Source organism: Rhinolophus ferrumequinum, chromosome 8 (genome assembly GCF_004115265.2).
Source record: "Rhinolophus ferrumequinum isolate MPI-CBG mRhiFer1 chromosome 8, mRhiFer1_v1.p, whole genome shotgun sequence".
In the NCBI taxonomy this organism is placed as follows: domain Eukaryota; kingdom Metazoa; phylum Chordata; class Mammalia; order Chiroptera; family Rhinolophidae; genus Rhinolophus; species Rhinolophus ferrumequinum.
The window spans coordinates 54,951,850-54,978,794 of record NC_046291.1 but is presented as its reverse complement, the minus strand read 5'-3'; the positions used below and the strand labels follow the sequence as shown (position 1 = coordinate 54,978,794).

At 38.7% G+C, this 26,945-nt stretch overlaps 1 protein-coding gene across 2 annotated transcripts in view; it reads left to right on the top strand.

The window, feature by feature from the left end:
* The window catches only part of NOSTRIN (nitric oxide synthase trafficking), a 52,617-nt gene extending 34,937 nt beyond the window's left edge, over positions 1 to 17,680 (top strand). The window contains exons 9-16 of one of the 2 annotated variants that reach the window (XM_033112798.1): positions 4,603 to 4,701; positions 4,799 to 4,924; positions 8,567 to 8,675; positions 9,516 to 9,604; positions 12,269 to 12,394; positions 13,332 to 13,443; positions 14,547 to 14,636; positions 17,083 to 17,680. In XM_033112798.1, coding sequence (XP_032968689.1) covers positions 4,603 to 4,701; positions 4,799 to 4,924; positions 8,567 to 8,675; positions 9,516 to 9,604; positions 12,269 to 12,394; positions 13,332 to 13,443; positions 14,547 to 14,636; positions 17,083 to 17,249 — 918 coding nt within the window. In that variant the 3' untranslated portion in view covers positions 17,250 to 17,680. Of the gene's footprint in view, positions 1 to 4,602; positions 4,702 to 4,798; positions 4,925 to 8,566; positions 8,676 to 9,515; positions 9,605 to 12,268; positions 12,395 to 13,328; positions 13,444 to 14,546; positions 14,637 to 17,082 lie in introns of both variants that reach the window. The other variant, XM_033112797.1, reaches the window with a different exon arrangement.
* Positions 17,681 to 26,945: the final 9,265 nt, after the last annotated feature.

Below are 26,945 nucleotides of genomic sequence, written 5' to 3'. Positions count from 1 at the left end.
TATTAAGTGTTGCCAAATAAGAATTGTTGGGAAACAAAAATTCTTGTACCCCTCTAGTGAGAATAATTTGATTATATCTAATAAAACTGAAATGTGCATGTCCCAACAACACAGCAGTTGCCCTTTGAGGCATGTATCCTAAAGAAAAACTTATACCTGTATACCAAGGGTAATGTATAAAAATGTTTATTGCAGAATTGTTTATAATTACAAGGTGAGAAAATTGTACACATTATTAACATCTATCAATAGAGGAATTACTCTTAAAATGTGCTCTGATTTAGAAAGTGGAGCCTGTCAAGTCATATTTGCCTCACCTTAATAATAACGATTCCCTTACTTTATACTGCCTTGGTTCATATATTCTCAGTCTATACCAACAAGGCATTGACTCACATATTACATTGTATGTTCTATATCTTTTGTTGTTTATGCATTGAGGAGTAAAATGTTATATTCATAAAGACACATAACAAAAGTGGGCTGAATTAAAGGAGAATTTTTGTTGAGTGTTCAAGGTGGAAATGGGATAACTAGCGTACTCAGTTTCATTTTTTTTCCTCCATTTTCCCCATCATTCTTCTGTAAAAGTGGAATATAAGAATTCATTTTAGGGTCCTAAATTGTCCTCTTACTCCTTCTTACTCTTCTGGTTGAATTTACAAATTCTTTCAGAGAGCATTTATTTAACTATCTTCAAGGCAGTTTACTAGACACTGTGAGAAATATTACAAAGTCTCAAGTGTGGCTGTTAAGTAATGAAACCAATTCCACAAACCACATATCAAAATTCGTCTTATTACTTCAGAATCACACTATGTTCAAGCCACATGTCCTAGCTTCCAAGGAGCAACAATTCAGTTGTTAGAAATAACCTATAAAATATTTTGAAAAATAATAGCCATACTACCAAGAATTACCAGGAATCAAATGCTTGGTACTGACAGTACTTACTAAAGGAATTATTTTGGAAAAACATTTGCAATAAGTGTCAAGAACCTTTAAAATGTTCACTTTCTCCACTGTATTCCTCATCTGAACTCCAGAACACGGAAAACTCACAGAACGCAGAGTCACTGTTGACTCAGTTCTACCAAGGATGGTAGTGGCTAGTACCCCTCTAGAGGCAGTGGGAAGATGGTAACTTGTTGCATACAATAGATGCCTAGGACATTAGGGCTTAATTTTCTTCTAGAACCTCTGTCGAAAAACGTAGTTTTCTTTCTATACATCTGTCTTGAGAAAGTAGCTGGGAAACAAAACACAGCTTTCTGTTCAAAATGCTTCAAGAGGAAAAGGGAGGGAATAATCTAAAGGACCAACATTTAGGGGATGACTAAATAAACTGGCGCACTGTATGCAGTCCTCTAGAATGGACTACTAATTAAAATGATGTTTGTGAAGACCAACGGCCAGAGAAACTGGCCGTTTCTCTGTATAATGTTGAGTGAAAAAAAACAAGATACGAATTTAAATAATCTGATAGATTACTAGAAAGATAAAATTATTTTCCTATAATGGATAAAATCACCCAGCTAGACTGAAATACATCAAAAGGTTAACAGCAACCAACATTGGGTGGAAGAATTAGAAATGATTTTTAAAAGATTTTTTTTGTTGTCATTTATGGCCCAAGGACAATGTCTCCGGGCAACTAGGGTGCTTGTTCGACTTCAGATTCCTGAGCACTTCCCCAGACAGGTGAATCACAGAACCTCTGAATGATTTTAGACGGGGGTCTAGGTGCTTGCGAGCCATACTAAAGTTTGAGAGTTCCTGTTCTAAACGATCATGCTATTTCTTTGACCAGTTTTATGAAGACAATTTAGATGCAAATGGAGTCCCTCCAAGCTCTTCAGGTAATGTAAGGAGGAAGGCCAGGACAGCAGAAACTGACAAGAATGAATGAAGAGTGTGAACCATCACGGTCCCTGGGCCCCAGCCAGGCTCTCCGTCTGCTGTTCCTTTATAACTCTGACCACACTTTCCTCATGTGTGCAACTGTGAAAGCTCCGGAGGACAGTTTTAGATCCTCCAGAGTATCCTGCTTTTCTACCACTGTTTTATATAAAAAGAAAAGGATAATAGAAAGCAGTGATTCATTAAGTGAGATACGGATTTTCCCTTTGCACAGTGGAATTTAGCTCAGCCTCTTTTCATGAGCAAACACAGATCATTTTAATGATTTCCCTGAACTGTGATTAACATCTATCAAACATTACCGTCTCCAACAAAGACACTGGTTCTTCTGGTCTCAGATGGATGCCCGTGGCTCAGCACTTGTCAGTGGGCTCAGCTGCCCACGAGGGATGCAACGTTCCTCAATCTGGCTTTTCTTTCCTCTCCTGTCCTTTGCTCATGGTGCTAAACTAGGACATCTGCTTTCTCAGTCTTTTTCTATGCTGTAAAGGCTCTTTCTTTTTGAAGACTGTCGAGATCCAAGCCACTGAGCAGCATTTGTTTTACATATTTGTTAGGAGGCATGTGGTTTGTGCCCTTTGTGGTTTGTGTCAGAGGCATGCTTCTGACAGGCTACTCTTCTATGTCTTTAATCATGTATGTGGGAGACAGAGGGCACACAGCCCCATTCAAATGGCTGGAGCCTGTGATTTTGGAGAAAGAATCAGGAGACCAACACCAGAAACAAAGGCATTTGGCTCCCATTGACTTAACAAAAATTGTGCAGATTCTTAGCCACCAGGAGGGTTGCCATGGGGAGCAGAGTTCCAGGCTTTCTGATTCAAATGTCAGGACACTTGGCACAGAATTAAAATTTGCATGTGATTGACAAAGATGTCCATATTTACTAGCTGAGTCTTTTACTATGTGCATTTCATAGCAGTATTAGACTGAGTATATACCAACCAACAAAATGTGGTGTATACATACCATGGGATGTTATTCAGCGTTAGAAAGGAAGGAAATTCTGACACATGCTACAAGGAACCTGAAGGCTTTATGCTAAATGAAATAAGCCGGACACAAAAGGACAAATATTGTATGATTCTTGTTATATGAGATACCTAGAGTAGCCAAATTCAGAGAAGATGGGAATTAGAATGATGGTTGCCAGAGGGACTGTAGACAGGGGCATCGGGAGTTATTGTTTAATAGGTACAGAGCTTCAGTGATTCAAGATGAAAAAAGGTCTTTAGCTGGATGAGGAGGATGGTTGCACAACAATGTGTATGTACTTAATGACACTGAATGGGACACTTAAAAACAGTTACAACGGCACATTTTATATTTTGTAAATTTTACCACAGTGAGGAAACAAATACATTTTTAAAAAATTTAAAATGACTATATGCCATAGATGAGCTAACAGCTGAATGAGAATGCAGTCAACTCACAGGAATATGAAGAAACACCACACTGGGTCAGGCCAGTGGGCCCTGTAGGTGTGCAAGGGAGGCAGGATGGAAGAAGCCAAAGATCTTTGTGGTTTCCCACCCCCACCCTACCAAAGGCCTTGAGATATAGTTCATCCTTCTTGCTTCCTATGATAATGTCACCTGTCACCTACCGATTTGCCCAGAGTCTTCTTCCTGCAACACTATTGCTGAGTGCTCTTTCCTCTGTGCAAGGGAGTGGCGTGGGATGGCAGGTACAGGAGAAACCAACCTGGCCTCTGGGTACAGGAGGAATGTCCAGGCCTTGTCCTTACAAAAAGTTGTCTTGAACACCTGCCACCCCTGTCAGAGCTGAAGTCCTCGGGGCACATAGCCAGGAGCCGCCCACTGTCCGTGAAAGGCCTGGGACCCCCTGCGTACTCCTGACCCAGCCTTCTCACACAATGTTTAACTGCTGAACTTGGAATTCCCTCAGAACAATTAATCAGCAACTCAGCTAGCAGTGAGTGGCAAGAGTCTAACATCTAACTTTTGCTAAAATGTTAATGGCTAACAAAGCAAATGTGATCTCCCTCACTTTTTTTTTATTTGCCCTTCATAGCTAAAAGTTATGAAACTCTAAGAGCGGAATGTTTGTCATCACTCACAAAATGGAGAGGCTATGTTTGTACCTTCAAACAGTGGTCTCTGACCCCCAGTCCTAATATTAGGCCAGAATTATGAATTGATTAGACTTTGGGGTTCTGCTTTCAATCAGACAGTTTCCTGAAGCAGAGAATTTGCATCTCATTGTCTTTGCCTCTGCAGAGACTAACAGAATGCCTCATATGCACTGTAAACAACTCTAGAACTATTGAGTCTCAACTGCATTTCTAAGATATGAACATGGGCTTTACTGGGCTTCACTCCTTTTCTCTAGAACTCACAAATGCTTTTCAATAAAGCCTTCTCTCCCCTTTCTTTGTGAATGTCAGATAACCCGTGGCATCTACCTATATACCTTTAGGGCCAAAAAAGCCTGGTAAAAGTGTGTGAGCTAAATCTGCACTAATGGAGCATAAATAGGAGAGACACCAAATCACATTTCTGTCCTGGGACCCTACCCCCACCACAGTTTGGATATGATGTAATCAAGGGGCACAAACATGAGTTTGTCCAGGCTTTCTTCGTGTGTGTGTGAGTGTTTGATGGGTGACTTCAGTTTTGCATAACAATTGGCTGATCTTACCTCATTTTCCATCCTTTACAGAGCATCCTGGAGCTGGAGAAAGAAAGAATTCAACTTTTATGCAATAACTTAAACCAGTATACCCAACATATCTCTGTTTTTGGCCAAACCCTGACCACAGTGAGTAGTAAAGATGCCTCGCTTTCTGGAATGCATGGTAAGAACTGGCAGGAACCATGTCTTCAGCAACCTTGTTCTGCTTTCCTTGGCATTGCAGTGCCATGCGCAGATTCACCATGCTATCAGCAAGATAGATGTCGAAAAAGATATCCAGGCTCTCATAGAAGAAACTGCCATTTCATCTACAGAAAATAAATCTGAGTTCCTATTAACCGATTACTTTGTAAGTATGGAGTGGAAGTTCCACTAATGGGGAATCTTAGTAATGCACTAAGGGGTTCACTTAAAAAAAAAAAAAAATTGAGAGCAATTGTAAAAGAAATGTCTTGTTTTTTAAATGAAAATATTGATTTTTTTTCCTAGTCCATATAAACAAAAAAAAGAGTGTGGTTTACAAACTAGGCAAAGGAAATGTGTTTTGTATTCTGTGGTCGGGCAAAAGTCAAACAGGGTCTTGAACTGAATCTTATAGTCAGTCTTCTATGAGGAATGCCAGGCAGACATGACCTGTAAATAATCACTGTGTAGCATATAGTTTGTCTATGGCTGCGTAACAAACTACCCCCAAACTTAATGGCTGAAAACAAACACATTATCTCACAGTTTCTGGTGGTCAGGAATCCAGGCTTGGCTTAGCTGGGTGCTCCTGAGGGCTTGACAAGACTGCACTCGAGGTGTCAGCCAGGACTGCAGACATCTCAGGGCTCCCCTGGGAAACAAAAGGCTTCGAAGCTCACCCACATGGCTGATGGCAGGCCTCTGGTCCTGGCTGACTGCTGGCTGGAGATGTCAGTTCCTTGACGTGTGGGTGTCTCGGTAGGGCAGCACACAATATATCAGCTGGCTTCCCCCGGAACTAGCGATCCAGGAGAGAAAGACAGAGTGCCCAAGATGAAAGCATAGTCTGTTATAAACTAACCTCAGAAGTGACATCTCATCATCTTCTCTTTGTTAGAAGTAAGTTAGTAAGTATGGCCCACATTCCTGTGGAGGAGAATGACACAGAGGCATGACATCATTCCTAGGAGGTGGGAATCATTATCAACATTCTTCACGGTCCTTTCCTTTGAAAAACATGGATCAAAGTACAGAGGGTTCTTTTGAGGGCATGTGGGTGATTCTTCGATGGAATAGGTACTTAAAAACTGATCAGTGTCAGAATCTCTGGGCATCTTGTCTTTTGGCTATCTTGGGGTAAATTCTTTGTCTTCTGAATTCCTGACAGCTCTCCTCCAGGCCCTCTGCTAGGTTTCATTCAGGTTTTCAAGGTCCATACTGGGAGATTTATCCCTCTCTGTATATAGAACCAGCCCACCACTCACACTCTCCTATAGGATTAAAAGTGTAGCCCAAGTCAACATCCCAGGACTCCCATTAAGGGACCAAGAGATGAGAGGAGAGAGAAAGGCAGTTAGATCTGGGCACAGCAGTGACTCCAGCTGCTGCGAAAGTGACCAGCTTTCCCTTTCCCCACCTCCCAAACAGCAGTAAGTAGCCAGCTATTTCTTTAATTGGATCTTTTTTTTCTTACCCTGGCAAAGGCGAAGCAAACTAACAATAGCAATGTGTGCTCAAAGCACAAACAAAAGGAGAGATGGGACTGGAAAGGAATATTTGATTGCAATAGAAAAGTACTTTCTTTTTGTTTCTTCCAAATAGGTAGGTGATCTCTGAAATGAGAAAATATACAATAAAATATATCTGTTACTTTTTGAAAAAGATAATAAAAATGTCTCTATAGACTAACCTGTCAATAAAATAAAGGTCATTCTCCTTGAAAATTTAACTAGGCTTCTATTGAAATAGGAGGAGGCAGCCACGATGGTTTATCTTTAATTGATGTGCCTGTGGGAATTTTTGGTTTCTGTGAAACTTTAGTGAACTAGAATTAAGGACTACATACCTGTGGTCTAAGAGAATGGACTGCATCTCCCAGTGGGTGAACAGGATTTTCTTAATATCCTTAAAGCAAAATACCACCAAAGTCCGACTTTAGTCACGGCATTATATGTAGAGTGGCTTTTATCTAGTGCTATGAAATTTACAAGTTCAAGTGGTAAGACAGGAGAACAATCTGAGTGCAAATATTGGAGGTCTGGTGACCAGTGTGAAAATATTTGTAAGGTCACTGTGAAGGCCATGTTCAAAAGATCATGTATTCAGTTTTAAATGCCTCCTTCAGTATCGAGCTTCTTTCTAACAAATCTTTGGAAGAGAAGGAGACATGTAAGAGACTTAAATGATGGTAGTATCTATACTCCCTCCCCAAGTTGACCCAGTAGTGATCTATTTCTAGAAATAAATTTTTAAACAATAGGTGTCCCCAACAGACAAATGAAGTCTTGGACAGGTATAGGAGCCAGATTATTACGTGCACTCCTCCCACAAGGAAGGACTGAGGGTTGGAGTTAGGCATTCTTGCAGTTTAGCTGGAGCTCACTGAGGGCGTGACATCAACTTGGGCCTCAGCCATGAGCAGACGTGGGAAAGACTAGACTCTGGAAGAGAGAACTGGGATTCCCAGGAGTTGGGTTTCAGGAATAATCATTTACTAGCTGTTTTGTCTTGGACCTTCATTTATTTTTCTGTTGTAGGAAAGACAGGGACAATAAAACCAATCTCATAGAGTTGTAAGAATCACATGTAATAAAAGAATATAAAGAATTTCTGTATAATATATAATATATAAATGAAATATTTTTACACATTATATTTTTATAAGGCTATTTGCTTTGCTCTAAATCCTCAGTGTCTCTTTCTTCATGACAGTCTATCTAAAGCTAACCTTCCACCAACATACAGGATCCTAGTTTTTCTCCTTCCTTATCAGATAAGGCCTGACTCCTCCACTTCCATCTTCAGTCATTAGTTTCCCCTCTTTTCCCAAAGGTTTCTGTTCCTCTGTTCTACTCATGTTCAGCCACCTCCCAACCTGACCCTAACATCCTATTTTCTTTTTAATTCAACCCTTGAAATATGAAAGCTCAGGTATCGTTAATGGTTTTTAATAGCCTAAGTGATAAAACCCCTACTTCAGTCCGAAAACTTGGCCTAATCTACTCAGACTTTTCTTCCGCTATGTTTGTCATCTAATTGGTCTATTTATTGTTCCTGAGACATTTTACACAGTCCTTCCTCTGTCCTTTGCTTGTGCCAATTACCCTGCCTTGGGGTACCCTCCTCCTCCTTGACCTAAAAATCCTGGGTAAGTCTTCCAGCCTTCATAAGGTTTTCACGCCCCTGCCCCTGCCCTTGGTGAGCCGTGCATTCCTTCCTGTCTGCACTACTTATAAACGAACGTGGCCTTGAATTTCTAGGTCTCTTAATGTTATGCTTCAAGGCCCAACTAAATTATAAACCCATTCTGGGAAGACTGTTTGTGTTTTAGTTCACGGATTCCCAACAGCCACCAACCCAGAATACAATAAACATTTGCTCCACTCCTGAGGCAGTTCTAGCTTGAGGCACATACATGATGCTACATTTGGATCATTAAAGGACTCTAACTTGAATAAAGATAAGTAGAGAGCTATAAGTATACAACAAATAGATCTACTTATCAAGAAATTGAAATAGCTATAGTAAGGCTCATCTTCCAAGAATAATTTGTTCTATTAAAGAAAGGGCTCAGCTATGCACTTACAAGGTGTAAACAAGGAGATGTTGTCTTATTACGCAAGTCTAGAAAAGGTAAAACAATCTATCTAAAGCCAAAGGTTACCTGTTATTTTTATTTTATTTATTTATTTATTTATTTTTACTTTTTTCTTCCATCAAGTTAAAATTAAATACAGTCAGTGAAAGTCTCATTGCAACTCTTTCTTTTCCCCCTTAAATTGCTTACATCCTTTTTTTCCCCCTAAAGGAAGAAGATCCTAACAACGCAATGAATAAAGAACGACAAGAGTCTTCAATAAAATCAAAACTGCTGAGACTGCAAAGAGACATTGAAAAAGCCTCGAGAGACCAGGAAGGTGTGTAATTTTCTCTATGAACGTCCTGATAAAGGAATGAATTTTCATTCAGTTAGGGTGATTCTGCTTTTGCTGGCGGAGGCAGGGATCATCACATTTAAAGAATCATATGTCAAACCTAATTTGTGTGAATAAAGAAAAACAAAAAAAGAAGAAAGGAGAGAGCAAAAAAATTTAAAATGACATTTTGGTCTATCTGTGAGAGCTATATCAGTACTACATCATTATTTCTATTTACCCACTGTTTCTGAAATTGGCTAGACTGAGGGACAGTTTGTTTTGTAAACAGGGCTTTTGGTGTTCTTGGTTGTTTCCTTTTAACTACCTTTCTAAACAATGTAAAAATCATTCACATTAAATCCTACACTTAGAAGTAAAGCATGTGAGAATATGAAGCAGCTGTAACGCGATGCAGATAATAAAAGCAGCCCCCCACTTGTGATTCTGGTATGTACAGCTTATTTTATGTGAACCAGAACAAAGCAATACTTGACAGTAAATCCAAGAGAGCAGAAATGTTTACACATGTAAATACCATACTGAGGGAGAGTCTAACACTGTGGTAAATGTTAGATATCCACCACGGGATGCACCAACAGGGAGGATTCATAAGCTCATCTTGAAAAATAACAAGACTCTTGAAGCACCAACCAGCATTTGTCACATTTCATGAAATGAAAATAAAGGTCACCCATTTAGTAAAATTGAGTAACAACTACAGAAACAGCCCCAGCCATTTAGGAAATCCTGGGCTCAGGCTCCCTTGGGGAGTGACCGTCTCTCGGCTGTGTCCCACAAGGGCAGGACTCACGCTGACTGAGAACGTGATTTCATTTGCAGGCCTGGAACGAATGCTGAAAGCCTACTCTAGCAACTCCTCCTTCTCAGACCCCGAGAGCCAGAAAAACACAGTGGCCTTAATGGATGAGGTAAAAATTTGCAGAGTGCAGTTTCCTAGATTTAACGATGAAAGAGTTATTTTTAGAGTGCTTGTTTTCTGGCCCATTTGACTTCCGTTTGCCTTTCCTTTCTCATGACAGAACAATCTCGTCAGAGAGCAAGCTCATATGGTCAGGTCCTTGGCAAGTAGTTTGAAAGATCTGGAAAAATCCCACTACTTAATTTGTGTTAATGTCCTCCCAGGAAACGAATTGTGCCTAAAATAGAATTCTCCAAAATAGAATCATTTTTTTCAGGGTCTGGAAACCATGTGTTCTTTAACCCAGTTAATAAACATGACCAGAAACACAGGTTCTGCATTCAGAAAGGATCTAGTTCTTCTGTTTACAGAAAACTGGGATAACTTTAGTTTTCTTATGTGTAAAATAGGGATGTTGGTATCTACCTCAAAAAGTTTTTGTGAGGATGAAATATTATCTAGAAAATAAATATTATTTTTAAAATGCTACCACAGTGTGCAGAGGAGAGCTGAAAAACTGGTAATTGTTATTAAAATGCTGTTTTCCATTTATTCCTCAATTAACATCAAGGTCTTCTGAGAATAACAGGAGGGTGGTAATACGTGGGGATTGATCGACAGGTGGAAACTTCGGAAGAACCCACATTAAAAAGTCAGTTAGCAAAGACCTGTGAATTTTATATAAAAATAAAACTGAACAGATACTATTACTTAACAGATACTATTACTTATTAAGATACGTTTTTGTTTTGTTTTTTTCTGGTTTAGAGTGAGAGGAAGTTGAAGGCTTATCTTTCCTGAGAAAAATTCAGGGAGAAAAAAATTTTTTTTACAATGTTTTGAAGGATACAGGAAACTAGACAAGCTTTCCTTATCTTGAATATAGCCTAAATCTCTTATGAATAGGTAAATAATAATTCTGTCCAAACAGGCAATTTCAATAGTTCGGTGAAAGTAGATGGATGCAGCCAGGCACAGTTTATCTATTTTTTTTTTTTTTTAGCACAGGCTTTCTTTAGTGTTGCAGAAACAAACCTAACACTTCTTGTGTAAAGAAAGGCCTTGAATTCTGTTCACTTGTGAACAGAGGTCTAACATACTTGCAATGACACATGGCTACAATTTTTACGAAATTGTAAAACAGATTCTAGGACATTTTCTGTGACAACACAAAATGTTTAGCTAACTAATTTGATGCAAATAATAGTTACCCCAGTTACCCAAATAAAGTCATATGGAGTATTTTGCGTGGTGTTAAGTTACAAGTTTGTTTCTTTGGTTGTTCCTGCACAGAATTTTGTCATTGTCAATACCAGCATAGAACATATATTAGGATCAGCTGGGTACACAACTGGACCTATTCATACTGTGGAGGAAGCAAGGTGGGAGAAGAACTGCCCCCTGAATTAGTGATGTTTATGATCTAGTGAAGAAACAAATATGAAACTTCAAATAGTGGATGCCAAATATCCACGTAATTTCATTACACATCTCTGCATCTGTTGGAGAGAAACTTGTGATATTGGTAGATTTCATGTTACCTGAGGAAGGTTTCTTGCAGGAGAAAACTGTTTAAGTTCTTCCTAATTCACTGTCTCTTGACGTGCCATATCTGAACAAAAATGTTGGCAAGACATGTTTTATGAGAAACTATTTTTGGATATTGTCTTCAGATACCTGAAGGAGTGCCACATAGAAAAGGAAAGACACTTGTTTTAACGTGCTCTCAAATGCAGACTAGTTCTACTAGTAGAAGGTATGGAGGCAGCCCCACAATGCATTGGATTGTTCCAAGGATTAGAGACCTTCCTCATTGATTGGAAGTATTTGATCCATGGCTGTGAACCCCTGGCAGGGACATTAGGGTTAGGCTTCCCCATGCTGGTAGTATGGGAAAGGGAGAGGTGATGGTCAGGAGGAGATTGACTAAGCAGGCCTCTTCCAATACTTAGATTCGGTTATTTGATTTACCCTGACTGAACACAGCCTGACAAAGAAGTCATTATAAAGTTTCTAGTTCATGGTCAACTAGAGAACAGGAAGAGCCTAGGAGTGTATCGTTAGCTTCACTCTTTATTTTTATAATCAAATACCCTAGAAAATTGTTTCCAGTTTCCAGAAGTGTTACCGAAAACTTTCTGGGTAATATAAGACCTCACCCCTACAAGAAAAACAAAAAATAACATTAAGAAACAAACAAACAAACAAACAAAACCTGTCCCGCATCATTTTAGTTTGAGTCCATTGATCCAAGGTCAATTCTATTCACAACATTGAGCACCAGTGCCTCAGCTGCCTGTCCTTAAGGGTCCTCTGAAAGTCTACCTTCTGCAATCAACACTTCTTATTCCCTTTCTCATTCCTCCGCAGAAAATTGAGTATAGCAATTCATTGCCACACAATACTGAGTAATTTATCTACCAAGATTTCTGGTTTACCCGGTTTACGAGAGTCCAGAGTAAGACACACTCAACAACTAAGGCAGTCCTCTAGGAAAAGGGTTCATTTTTTTCTCGCCTCAGCATTTTCCGTGTATATATCTACATAAGAGTTGAAATGTGTACTTTTCCTGACCTCTTTGTCATTTTGGAAGTTATCCCGATATCCTTTTACCCATGCAGTTGTGCCTCATTTTCTAGACATTTACTCATATGGCCAAATGATGTATCCACAGACCACTCTGAAATTAGACCTTTTGCAAGCAAACTCCTATAAACTGTCATCAGTGTTAGCAGAACTTAAGCAAAGGCCTCAACCCAGCCATCCCTGTAGTAACTCCATCTTCAAGTGGAAAGAAAAGGTAAAAATTTAAGAGACTCGTTGTAATTCTTGACTGGGCTTGCTGGGTGGAGCGGCTTAATGTACCATCGGGTCAAAAAAGCTGTTATGAATTACATATGCCATATGTCAAATCCCAACTGCAGAATTTTAAGATAAATTTATTTGTATTCCTTTTGTGTTGAGCAACCAGAGCTAAACACAACTGAATACATTCTTTGTATACTAAATATGAAAAGTTAAAAATACTTTGGATTCTTTCTGTTCCTCCTCATACCTTAACTTTATCCGTTGAATCTGCTTTTATAGTAAAATTTCTATTAAATTGAAATTTTAGTATTCATACAGACCTAAATTGTAAGGTTTTGTGATATGCATTAGTCTCATCTATTTAACGTACTACATAATGTAGATAATGGATAGGCTCAATTTTTAAAATTCACACACATGTAATTTCCCAATGTTACACTTTTTAGGAATAGATTTTGAGCACTTGGATGTAACTATTGCTTGTCGCTGTTTTTCCATTCCCTATCAGAAGGGGGAGCTATAACCATCTTGCGATGAAGGAACAGTTATGTTTCTGAGTCGGGAGATCCCAATCATTTAGACAGTCATGATAATTCATTTGCATTAAAGACAATAACGTTGAATTTGTAGAAGTAATGCTGTGAATGTTATTATTTGGCCTAGGTGCAGCTCAGAAATGCAAACACAAGCTATAAAATATGGTAGTTGTCTAATTCTAAATATATCAAGTTTTCAGAAACAAGAAAGCTCTACGGTAGGGTTGAGGAATGTATTTAATACTTTGTAATATTTAATATTTATACCTTGTTCCAAAAAGATAGGAAACAAATTCCTAAGAAAAACATATAGAAAAGTTACTGTTCGTGAATACTTATGATGACTGTTGTTAAAAATGACTTTTTTGTTTGTTTTAACTATTTGAACAGCAGCAGACACATAGTTACGTAAAACTATCTCGGCCTTTTCTGATGAAGAGATCAGAGAATGTTATGAGCAAGGAATCTTCTGGTGGGCAGAACGATCCAAGTTCTTCATCTACAGGTAATCCCAAGTCCCGAATAATTTTGGGCTGGGTCCTATTGATAAAGCACTTTGCCGCATTTACATTTTATTTTCAGAGCCACACTGATATATATATATCAGCTCAAAGAAATTCACATTTCAAATAGGACTGAATAATTTGTTAGAATTTGTAGCTTTCTGTGCAAATGTAATCCAAAAGGTTGGAAGGAGACAAGAGTGAAGTGTTGGGAAAAGAGTTTTCTAATATGAGAAGGTACCTCAGATAACTGGTTCCACGTTATTCACACAGCCTGCAATTTGCTGTGCACACAGCCACCCCTAAGCCATTGGGAGGAGCTCTGAGCTCTGTGTCCACAGCCTCCTCTAAATTTCCGTGAGAAACATGTCCTCTCTGTGAGAAACATGGTGATCCCAGGGCCTACCCACCCCTTTATTCAGCTACCTGCCTTTAGTCATGCGTCCACCCATACCCTACTACCTTTTAGGGACACACACACACACACACACACACACACGTTACTGTCCCTCTTAGTTCAACTATAGTTCCCATAACCTTGGCTCTCTAGTTTGATTAAAAATTGGCAAAAAAAAAATAAATTTCAGTAAAACCCAGGACATTATGGTCCACGTGATATATGAAAGACTCACCGTTGTGTTGCGTGAGAAACATAAGTACCTAAGGATGGTAGTAAGAAACATGTGTTCTATGTGTCCCCTATTTATACCCAATGGCAAAATTGGTGTGTTTTCCAAACCATAAATTTAACTACCACACATATTAGCTAACTGATCTTGATTAAGTTCATGTGGGAAGCAAATGATTTTAAATTGTCATCTTTATTATTAATATTACAATAACTTTTGTCTTCATACTTATTATTTTCTATTTTATAGTATAGTTATTTATTATATAATATACAGTCTGTATACATACTAGGTACATCATAAATGGTTACTGAATCAAGGAATGAGAAGTATGTAAAATTATAAACTTTTTTTTGGAGAAAACTTCAGTATATTTATGCTCTGCCCCGCACTGCTAAAAAACCGCAGAGCTTACCATCATCTTCCTCTTGCCTGCTGACACAGCATTGGTAATTATCACTTGATCTGACTTTCAGCCTCCGGTGTGGCCCAGCATGGCAGTAGTCTTTGCAAGGCCTTATATTCTTTTCAAGCCAGGCAAGATGATGAATTGAATTTGGAAAAAGGTAAGAATCATTCTCAAATGTTTAATCGCCTTCCCATGTTGAAATCCTTAACTTGAATAAAACTCCTATCTTAGGACAGTCGCCTTAAAATTTACTACCATGTCAAATCAGTTCAGGTTTATAATCACCCTTCTCAGAAGACAAAGCACATCAATAAAGATATAATTTACACAGAATAAAAATAGCTAACATTCAGTGTTTACTCTGTGCCAGACATTGTTGCAAGCATAATTGCAACAAATGTTGCACCGTTCAATTTAATATCCATAAAACCTTTGATGTAAGTACTGTTATGTATTTCCATTTTATTACTAAGGAGACTGAGGCATATAAAGGTTAAATACTTTGGCAAAAGTCACAGGTGGTGGCAGTGCAGGATTCGAACTCAGAAACTCAGTCACACTTCATCGCAGTGCTGCACTTTCCATTACTGAGTAGAATGTCAGCAATGGAAAGTCATAAGAGATGTGGCCCCACCTTTTTCTTTTTCAGAAAGCTAACCGTGCAGGAATGTAAAGTGACTTTCTCTCATGGCTTCGTGTAAGAGCAAGTTCTAGAACCCAGGTCAAAGGACTCCCAGCTTAATGTTGCTTCCATTTATCTGTTAGGAAAGTGTTTTGAGACCAATCTAAGGAAGCAGACTCACTTTTCTGTGTCATAGATCTTTTTGTTTTAAAACATGGAAAGGTATTATGTAATGTGTTATATACACCTCAACATTGTTAAACAAGAAAAAGTCACCAGCCTCAACTTTCTTTGTGTATCCAGTTAGCAACCACAGTTGGATGCTAAAGCTAAGGCAGAGATCTGGAAATGAAAAGGTTAGTGAGAAAGAGGTTTGTCGTAGGAGAAAGCTTTTATCCATGCACAGAATGTTTCGCCCGGAGCCCAGGGAAAGTCAAGATGGATTTTGCAGCCAAACAATAGGGACACCACATACTTGCTGTTGCTTAGTGGGTGCTTCCTTTTCAGTTTGCCAATCAGGTCTCTTCAGGCAATTACTTTCCTTCTAACTCAGAAATAAGTAAAGATGAGAAAAAAGGAAATCGAAAGTAGAACTTCTTCTCTACTCTTTTTAAATCAATGTTGCCTTTATTTAAAAGTTTTAAGATTTTTATAAGTCACTTCATTCCTCATCATCCCATCCAGAGGCTGCCTACAGCAGTCAGTGGGTAAATGAAATGCTGTATTCCTACTTTCCATATAAATACAAAACACATCTCCCAGATGCCATCTAGAACCCAGGGTCCTGAGTTTGAGTTACATAGTTATCTAACAAATCGGTCATCTTATTTGTCTGTTCTCCGTTGCTTGCAAAGCCTACTTATACTTAATATGCTAAGCAGGTTTTTAAAAATGAAATGAGATATAGGAGGCTTAGGGAAGTTGGCAATAACATTTTAAATTATTCATTAGAATTTCAGTTCGTAGATTGTGTCAATCTCCTGACCTTAGAGCACTCATTAGAGGGAGAACTTAGGGTAAGAATGATCTCCTGTAAGAATAAACAGTGATTTATGACTGAGGAGAGAGAGAATGGGGATTAACAGTCACCTTTGTCTTAAGAAGAAAATTCCTGGGAAAAATAATGAGAAAGAAAGACTGAAAAATTTCCTCAGAATGATGCCCAAGATAAAGTAGCTTTCAGATTCTGAAGGAAGTGGATATTTCCACTTTAATGTGCAGAAAGCAGCCAGGGAAAATGGACTTTTTCTCAAAAGAGCAGTACTTAGCCAGAGGAGTTGGGGTACCGTCAAGCTTTAGGGTTATTAATATCAAATAGTATTTTTTTTTAAAAAAATGGAGAATTAGAGAAGAGCTATATATTTCATGTTTCCTAGGAACTCTATTTATTTGAATCATGGCTTTAAGAAAGTATTGTCTTCAAATCAATATTTTATTAAAATTATCTAAATTTTGAATGAAGAGTTATATTTCTGTGTAAAGCTATGAGTTGGAGCTTTGGACTGTGAGGCTGGCACATACAATGGAGAGGAGCTGTCTTGATCTAAAGAAGTTTGGTAGCCAACACATACCCGTAGTCGTCAACGTACCAAACTATCCTGGCCTCCAACATGAGAAACCCTTAAAGCACAGCCACCCAGAAAGAGTTTGGTGACAACCCATCAGCTGTCCATCAGCTCCAAAGTGAGCCAGCTGACATGAGAAGGACATATGTTCCAATGTGATTCTGCTTTTAATCAAACTGTTTTATGGCATAACTTGGCTGTCCATTATCTTACTCTTTTTAATGTTCTCTGCATTAGGCCTGCTTCATACAGAGGTGGTCAATAAATTTTGCTTCATCTGAATCACGTGCTGAAAACAATGCTATTAAGTAATTTCTTGAAAGCAGAATCTCCCCCAAACTGTCTTACCAATCAGGCTCAGTCACATGCTGAAATCACAGAGACCCATTTGTCTAACTAAATGTGCATTTTCACAGGCGACATAGTGACTATACATAAGAAAAAAGAAGAAGGATGGTGGTTTGGATCTTTAAATGGAAAAAAAGGCCATTTTCCTGCTGCTTACGTGGAGGAGCTCCCTTCAAACGCTGGGTACACAGGCATAAAACAAGATTCTCAAAGCACCCCCTTACACACTCTGTAAACTATACTGTGTGATGCAAATAAAGATAAAAACTGTGATCTTGACAAGTTTATCCTTCTAAACGGGTGATAGAGTCCTGCCTGCATGTCACACAGCACTTTGCACTCTTGGTTATTTTTCTGAAAGTGTCAGAAGTTGGAGGGTGGAGGGAGGCAGGGAAGAGGCCTCGAGGCTCCTAGAGTTTGCAAATTCTAAGAGACCCTGGAGAGGACTCAGTACAGCCCCAGGTGTCACAGAGAGAGACAGAGTCCAAGGCCAGTGTAGCCGCTTGCCTGTAGTCACAGTTTTCTGGTAGCACAACAGATGCTAGGATTCAGATGTCCTTTTCCTCTGGACTTGGGTGGCAACAGGTCACAGTGGGTCAAGCAAGTCTCTGGGAGATGAGGAAGAACACAGATTAAGGCCAAGGAGAGCTCAGCAGAGACAGGCAGGCAGACACTAGCAATACAGACCTGTCAGGAGACTGGAGAACAAAAGATCAGCAGCCGAGGCCAAAAGCCTCTGTGATCAGCAGAGGGGGTGGTAGACAAGAGGCCCACACCAGAGCTGCCCTTGAGTATGAGCTGGGGATTTGAGAACAAGAGCGAGGTGGCTAGGAAAGAGTTAGAAAGGAGACAGTGCCTGAAATTTTGTGGCTTCTTGCCCGTTTAGAAACTTCATGTACCAACTCAGTAACCAGGAATTCTGCACTTCCCGACTAGGTCATTCTGAAAGGAAGAAAATAGCCTAAGCCACTTCTTTCCTGGTGAAAGAACTTTAAATGCGAATGAGTCTCCAGTTTGGAAGGAAAGTTTTAGAAACCAACATTCACTATCAAATGGAATATGTAGAGAAAAGGAGACTTATGCTGTTTTCTCAAATACCCTATGATGGGAAAAGGCTGGGAATGGGAGAGGGTAGCCCTAAAGTTTTCTTGAGGGAAACAATTCAGAATGGAGAGAAGTGCTACAGCAACATCTTTCAGAAAATGGCCTAAGTCAACCTGGAGATCACACACTCCATTGAATGGAAGGTCATGGCATTGATAGAAACATCTGGCATGTTCACATTTGTGCCAAATAGGAGTTGGCACTAAAAGAGTAATTAAAGTGCATTCCATTACTTTCCTGCCCCTTACCTCTTTTTTTAAAAATTCGTCACATTTTGTACTTTCAAAAAAGGAATTTTTCAAACCAAGGTATATATATTTTTATACTATGCACCGTTATACTCCTATAGGATATAACTAGCACATAGAGATATGTATAGATACAGATATCACACCTGAAAGAGCTCAAGTAAAATTTGTTATGTGAGACATAACTTACGGACTAGAAAAGCAGGTCAGAAGTTTTAATGTCATCCTAAATGGTATATTAATGACAGCTTTCTGCATGTAGAAATTTGGCTGAATAATAGGCCATTAGACCATGAACAGAGATTTTGAATTTATATTTCCTTTTCATCTTATTTCTGTCCATTAAGCCTTGATGGATAAAAAATTATGTAGCAATTGACTGCAGCCTACACTGGATAATTTGTATAATGAAAGTGATGATAATGGTGGTTGGGCCCTAAAACTCTTTGAAAATAATTTTCAAAGAGAGACCCCTCTTTCTTCATAAATCATTTTCACTGTGTAAAAACATAAACGGATTTCCTATTTTGGAATGTTGCTACAAATTCTCTTGATATGTAATTTTTAAACTTCAAAGAAATGCTATAGTCTTAAACTAGACAAATACAAATATAATTGGATATAACAACTTTTATCTTGAATATCTTTTTAGTAGAGCAAGAATTTTCTGATTGAACAGATGGGGGTGATACGCCTTAGATTTCTGTAAAAATTAAGTACATATTATGAAGATTAATGACATGCCCAAGTCTTGCACATAGGATAAAATAATTTTTAATATTAGTACTTTTAAACTTTTAATGGGCTTTCATAATTATACTCCACTAAGCAGTTTCATATGTCAGGAAGTTTTTAGCAACACTGACAACCTGAAATACAGGCAGTAGAGGTCTGAGCCAGATTTTCACTGAAAACATCAGAGGGCATCTCCTTTTTAGTAGAGTGAAAGCTGATATATCCATCACACTATCCACCAGAAAGATCTATTAATTTCATTTTTTCACATTTCCAATTACCCATAATAATAGTCATAATGAATATTATGATCCATTTTGATTCATCAAAAAGTAACATAATATGCAGTTTGGGATAAAGTAAATTTTATTATATAGCATTATAAGGCTTTACCTGATTAATAATTTGAGCATAATCTAACTTTGTTCCCCGTCTTGAAGGAAAAAAACTCCTCTCCCAAAGTCCTGATGGCCTTGCGGGGGCAGGGGCGGGGGCTTGTAATCAGCCTGATTTGGAGCAAGAGAAGTGCATTAGAATCAAAATAACATGTCCTATTGTCGTTTGCAATGTTACATAGGAAGAACAGAATGTATAACCCAGGGAAGGTGGACTTGGGGACATGGGGCATGAGAAGGTGGGACTCGAAGTTGAACGAGGTGTGAGGACATGGCAGAGAAGAGCAGGAATCTTTGTAGAGAATGTGTCTACATGGATAATGCTGCGATCCAGAGTGGAGGGGCTAGGTCCCTGCCCCCACCCTGCTGCACCCCACTGCCCCCACCCCGGCTGCGCAGCAACAGCGACAGGAGAAATCAGTAAGCTAGAGAATCCAAGTTGTGCTTATGCAGATGGGAGCCCAGCTCAGGGAAACTAAGTGATGTATGGATGCCTGAAGCCAGGGAAATCTTCCTAAGGGAGAGAGCCCACTGGGTACTAGCCTAATCGGGGGTCAAAGAAATGTTGAGGAAAATAGCTTTGGCCTGAGGTGGGAGTAAATAGACTTGCACAAAATGAGAGTGAAAACCTCTTTCTCAAAGGAATTATGGGATAGGAGAAGCCAACTGAGTGGAAGCAAACTGAGCTGGCCAGAAAAAGACCTTGGTTCTCAGACTCAGACTAATGATAGGGATCTGGGGACAACAAAGGGAGTGACACCAGGGAGTGCCTACAAGGGATGGGGGTCGGGCTAGCCAGGTATGAGATGACAAATGTGTTACTGATGTCCACTGGCTTGTGCATTGAGTTTTCCTGACATGGGCAAATGGCATGTGCTTACTCCCATGGTTCACCAAGTAGAGGTCTGAGCCAGATTTTCACCTGGATCAGCAGCACCCATATAACCTTGTACTATGTGAGAAATGCAAACTACCAGCCCCCATTTTATACTCAGTCAGATAGCCGGCTATCTGTGGTTCAAAAAGCACTCCAGGGGACTCTAATGCAAGTTTACTCTTCAGAACCCCTGGTGTACTTGACTGAATCCTGAGAATATTGTCTAAACTATAGCAGACACACCGGGGAAGGAGCACTGTTGGAGAAAGTGGAGAAAAACCATACACTCAGGAAGCTGGCTCTACAAAAGGAATAGCCTTTTGATCCAATAAGTTTTTAAGAAGAGTGGTGTTGGGGACCTCACCGTAGAATTCTTTCCCCATTGTAGAGGCTGCTCTAGCTAAGGGCTACTTTTCCTCTTCTTTTTTATGCTCTTTATTGGCCCAGAGAAGAAGAAATACTTTGGCCTACATTAAACTCGCTCAAAAAAACCATCTTCCTCCTCTTTCTCAGCCACTTCCTAGATAATCTCATTGGCAAAAGCAAGCATGGGATGGGCCATATCTGGATACCAGGAAATGAGCAGCAAACAGCTCTCTGCCCTCAGTCCACTCCTCTGTACTCGCCATCTGCCCCTTGACTCCCATCTTCCCAGTACCTCCCTTCTTCTCAGCCCCGCTCCAGTCTCTGACCGTCGTGTTGAGACATGGTAGACTAGTCCTGCTCCGTGAGACTCCATGTTACCCATCTGGGTCTTCCATCTCTGATCCAGCTTCTCAGCCTGCAACTGGTCATGTGAAGAAATATATTATCTACACTTTAGGAGAGAGGAAGAAGAAAGTCGTACCTCGAATCTAAACTCTGTTTTCCATTTCTGATTTACTGCTAACACAACCCCATAAACTGTCCCCCATGTTTCCCTGAATCTAGTCTTTCAAGCAAACCACAAATATCTTCAGAGGTTGAAAGAAGTTGTATGTCACACTTTAGGAAAAGCAGTGGGGATGGCTTGAAATGGAGACAATATGCCCCCCTTAAAGCTGTTAAACAGTATATATACTCCATTTTAGGTAAATTTTATTGTTCAGTGTAAGTCCTGAAATATTGTGCCCTAAACTTGTAGGTCAAAATGTTATGCTCTCCATCCTCTTATACATAAATTGATATTCCTCCACCTCTATAATTCTTGATGGTGTTCTAATATATCTATCAGAATATCTGATTAATCAAAACAGTTTTAACCATACTAGATAAAGTGGCCTTGCTGAGATAAACCATAGGATTATACTGAGGTTCATAACTGAATTTTATTCCACATGAAAAATTCTTTGGAATTTAGTTTTACTCCTATTTCTTCTAAGATGGACTAAATTTTACTTTTAAACTGATTAATGAATTGCCACAGCATACAGAGGTTAGACTTCTAGAATCTCAGAGGCAGAAAGCAATTTCAGAGATTATATAGCCCAACTAATCTATTCATTCACTCATTTATTTATGCATTTACTCACTGAACATTTTAGTGTGGAGCTCTGTGCCAGATAGTGGGCTAATGATAAGATTCAAAAAATAAATAAACTTGGTCAACCCTCAAAAAGTGCACAATCTAGTGGAAAAGACAAAAATGGAAATAAAATATTGCAATACAACATGTAAAATAGTTTACATGTACAAAGTCCTGGTTGAATTAGATTTTCCATTTTTTAAAAGTTAAGGTATAATTTACATACAATAAAACAACCCTTTTAAATACAGCTTATTGAGTTTGATAAATGTATAGTCTGGCAATGACCACTACAATCAAGTGTTAAAAACACTTTCAGCCGCCCCAAAAGTTTCCTCTTCACAATCAATTCCTGCCCCCACCCCCAACCCCATGCAATCACTGACCTGTGTTCAGAAGTATGCTTTCATCTTTTCCAACTTGTTTTCTTTTGCTGTTTCCCCCTCCCCCATACCTTGGACTGATCAACAAAAAAGAAAATGGCAAGCTTGGGAAACTACACATAGTGCAGTATGGCCAGAGGAGAAAATTGATGCTCAAAAAGATTAAATGACTTGCCCAAGATCATGTATCAAATTTAATACAGCAAAGCCTGGGCCACATCCTAATTTTCAAATTTTTCCACAATACCAGGTTGATGCTGGAAAACAGACATTTTCATAAAACAAGTTACTCGTATCACATTTATTTGAACCTCAAATATTGCCTCCTCTTCCCAAATTCTTACAAAAATCTGTTAAGCCAAGTAAAATAACTTCTTCCTTGCAGTTTTCCCATTTGTTAGACCATATCCTCAGCTGCTACTTTCAGCTTGCTTAGTTGCTAAGGGAAGGAGAGAACATGTCTAGACATTCTTCACATCAACCCACACCATACATTGTTCATACTTTACATCACAATGTATTTAACAATACCAAGAAAGCTGGTTTTAAATAGATCACGTATCCTCCAGTTACTTACTTCACTGATTGATGGACTCTTTTTCTACTTAGATGAAACTCTTGTCTTTACTCCGAAGGAATCTTGTTCTCTATTGTCATTAAGTCAACAATTGCCTGTAGAACCATCTTTACCTTCCACAAATTACTGAACATCTCAGCAACATGCTTGCAGGTTATTATTGAACAAGTTAGCTGCTTTTCAAAGGTGTAATTTGATTTCCAATTAATTTTCTATCAAATCTAAATAATGTGTTCAACATTAATATTTATTAAGCTTCTACGATGTGCCAGACACTATGCTAAGTGATAGCCAAACAGGCAATTTGCTGTCACAGTATAAAAACATAATTATCTCTGTACAGGAATTTTCTGAATTGGAAGAGAAGCCACACTTTCTAATCCTTGTTAGTCTGGAAATTGAAACTTCACATCTATTAGAACAGTTTAGAAGATTTTGTGATTTTTGTTTTGTTTTTTTAAACTTAAACAATTAGTGATTGAGGTTAATTTTAGAGATCTCATTGTTCCATTTTATTACAAAATGTGGACTACATTAGTAACCCTATTTGGATTCTATTTCGATCAATTTTATTGTTTGGGCATATTTTTGCCATTGAAGAAAGTCTCCTACCTTTGTATCTGATGCTTTATTTCCATGTCAGGAAGACTTGAGGTGCTTAAAATTATTTGTTTTTACAACATACCATCCTAAATAAGATGTCTAAAGAGAGCACCTTGAATAGGATAGTCTGGTTTGCCTTTCATATGCATTCATAATCATTCAAAGTATAATTTTCATAAATGTATCAATTTTAAAATTTAAGCTTAATGTATTTAAGCTAATACATTAATATCAGCTTCAGAATCTTTCAGAATCTCAAGGTTGGCACATAGTAAACCTAAAAAATTAAGGCCTCTGTATTTGATTAAGCAGATAAAGACTTACGCATAAGTCAAAGGCCCTCCATTAGGCTGGTGCAAAAGTAATTGCAGTTTTTGCAATTATTTTTAACCTTCTAAACCACAATTACTTTTGCACCAACCAAATACCATTTTCCCTAAGTACCTGAGTTGATGAGGCCTACATACCCAGAAACTTCTCCATGAGCCACACGGACTCCAAAGACCATGTACTCTCCTTGTTGTTTCCCTGAGATCTGTGGCTGTTTTGCTAAGGACAGCCTTAGTAAACCTATTGCTAAGGACGCAAAGAATATTTCCCTACTCTCAAGACTACTTTTTCCCCTTAAATATTATACTTCCATAGAAACACAAAAGCTAAATTATATTATAGAAGTTCAAATTTATTCAGACTCTTTAAGAACTTTGTCTATACACACTTTCCCTGCGATATAGCATAGCGAGGCATAAGGTGTAGTCCAGCTGAGACTCGTGGATAGGTGCCACTGACACTTGGCTTTGAACCCCAACTCTGACACTTACCAGCTGTGTGACTTGAAGTTCCTTAAACTCTCTGTACCTTGGATTGCTTATCTGTAGAACAAAGTTATGGACAGTACCTCCCTCACAGGTTGTTGAGGGAACATAAACAAGTAGATACATGTAAAGGGGCTTAAACCGGGCTGGACATGTAAGAAGGGCTAAAAAAGTATTAACCATTATTTTCAGGTGGTCAGCCCTAACCAATTCCAATTTTGGAATGAATCAACCTCCCACCTTAGAAAATAAATCACTATAAAGCGCCATGGTTTAAGGCCCTTCGTTTGGTATGATAGAGTTACTTTCTTTGCACATTATTTGGATCCCAGCAGCAAAGCTGGAACACTATCCGTTTGTGACTTTCCTGCTATGTGGCCTTGTTCCCAAATCTTGCCTCACCTCTGACCCGTTAGACGTGAGGAATGGCTGTCCTTGAAGAGAAATAGACCCTAAGTAGGGAGCTCCCCATTTCTTCCCTCATCCCCAATCTTCATTTCTCCAACTTGCAGGTAAAGGAATCCTTCAGAACTTCTTACGTAGGCAAGCCACGTCAATGCCTTTTTACAATATGGTTCAAAACACTGTTATCAAGACTTTGTGGTATGAGACATGGACTTTCTCTTGTTTCAATGAATGAAGATCTTTCCTGACGTTTTTCGGTTGTTGCTTGTGAATGTATTTCAAGCAGGGAATTCAGTCATGCTATCATAGTCATCTGCCACGTTATTTAATGTCAAATATCTAATCTCTTTCCCTTTTGAGAACATCTCCACTCTTAGCTCAAGTTATTGAGATTAATCTACCTCCACACCTGGGTTTCAGGGGGAGATCTAATCTAATCCAAAACATGTACTTTACTCCTCTGATCGTCAGTGATTGGGCCAGGGATTGGGATGGGCTTGAAATTGCTGGGGTCCACATGGAGCCTCAGCCCAGAAAAGAACAGCTAAGAAATGGGTCTTGCTGATATCATTTGAGCTCCAAATCAAGCTAGATCCACAATAAACAGTTAGATTTTGATACGGTTTTATAGATTCATTTAAATGTAGGTATAGAAAAAATAAGGCCACATGTAAAGATCTGCCAAAGAAAACTGGATAGTTCTGCTCACTGTACTCCCTCTAGTAATAGTAAGATACTCCGTTTAGCCAAGCTCATGCTAAAACAGGTAAGACTATTGCTACAACAGGCTCCAACCTCTAGTTTATTAGCCTCTTCTCTGTGCAGATAATACTACAAATCAGCAGTTGCTAAAAGCTGGTCTGCGCCCTGAGGTGGATCAGCGGACATTCCCACCACATAGCATGCTCCTCAGATAAATTTACTGCTATTAAGGCAGAGCTCTGAGCCAGGTCCTAGGCATGAGAGGCAAATGAGCGACAGTGCTTCTGAAACTCCCTTCTTACTCTAACAACTGGCCTGAAATTTTTCCCAGACTTCAAGGAGAAGCAGGAGAGGAACTGGAGCCATGGAGGTCATTGTTTCGTGGCTTTTCAGGTGTATCAATAAGACTGGGTCTTACATTAATTTTTGCTCCAAAAGATGCATTAGAGCTGATTGTACTGCTAGGTCTTATTTTCAGGGAAACACGGTAGCATGAAGCTGTGTTATGTGGCTTCCATTATAGCCAGCATACCTAAATACAACCAATTTTACAAGGAAAGGACAATGACGAAACAAAACCCTAGAACAAGATGACATTTGAGCTCTAGTTTGTGTTAAATAGACTCTCAAGACAGCAAAGTTATATCCAGACTTCTAAAATTAAACAGTATAAATATTACAAAATGGTTGTAAATGTTCTATACTTGGATTTTCAGGAATACAACCTTTTTTGAATATCTTAGAATACTGCCAACATTCTTCTGATATGGTTCTTTAACTGCAGATCCCTGTTGGTATGAGATAAAAAGTATTCTTTCCTTTATATTAGAATGATAGGAGGTAGTACTATTTAGGAGTGTTCATCTTACGAAGTACATTTCAAAATTTGCCATCTCTAGGTTGGGCCCACCCTCCTAACTTTTTAATATTACCAGTCCATGACCTTCAAAAGCTTGAAAACCACTGAGACACAGTGCACGCTGTACAATTCCCATTTATAAGCTAGCCATAAACTACCCATGCCTGCCATTACAACTATATAAAAATATTTTAATATATAAATATAAAATATATATTATTGTACATAATATATATATACCAGTAGAATTTATCTAAGAATATATATGTATATATATTGTTGACCATTGAACAACTGCAGAGATTAGTCCCCGTGAAGTTGAAAATCCTCATGTAATTTAAACTGGCCTTTCACATACATGAATTCCCTACTATGGATTGAAAATACTGCTTTCCATCCACACTTGGTTGAATCCGTGGATATGAAACCCAGGTATACGGATGGCTAACTGTATATTTATGGAGAAAAAGCCACATATTAAGTGGACTAGCACAGTTCAAACTCATTGTTCAAGGGTCCACTGTGTGTGTGTGTGTGTGTGCATCCAAGTGCATCTACATATTTTTTTTCATTTTAAAAAGAACATACTTGACTTTATAAATTTTATTTCCCAAGATTTTAATTAAAATGCTCTATAAAGAAATACACCACACAGAGATATTTAAAAAATACAAAAGGATTACAGGCAGACAATGGATGAGAATTCTTTTTAAGAGAGACACAC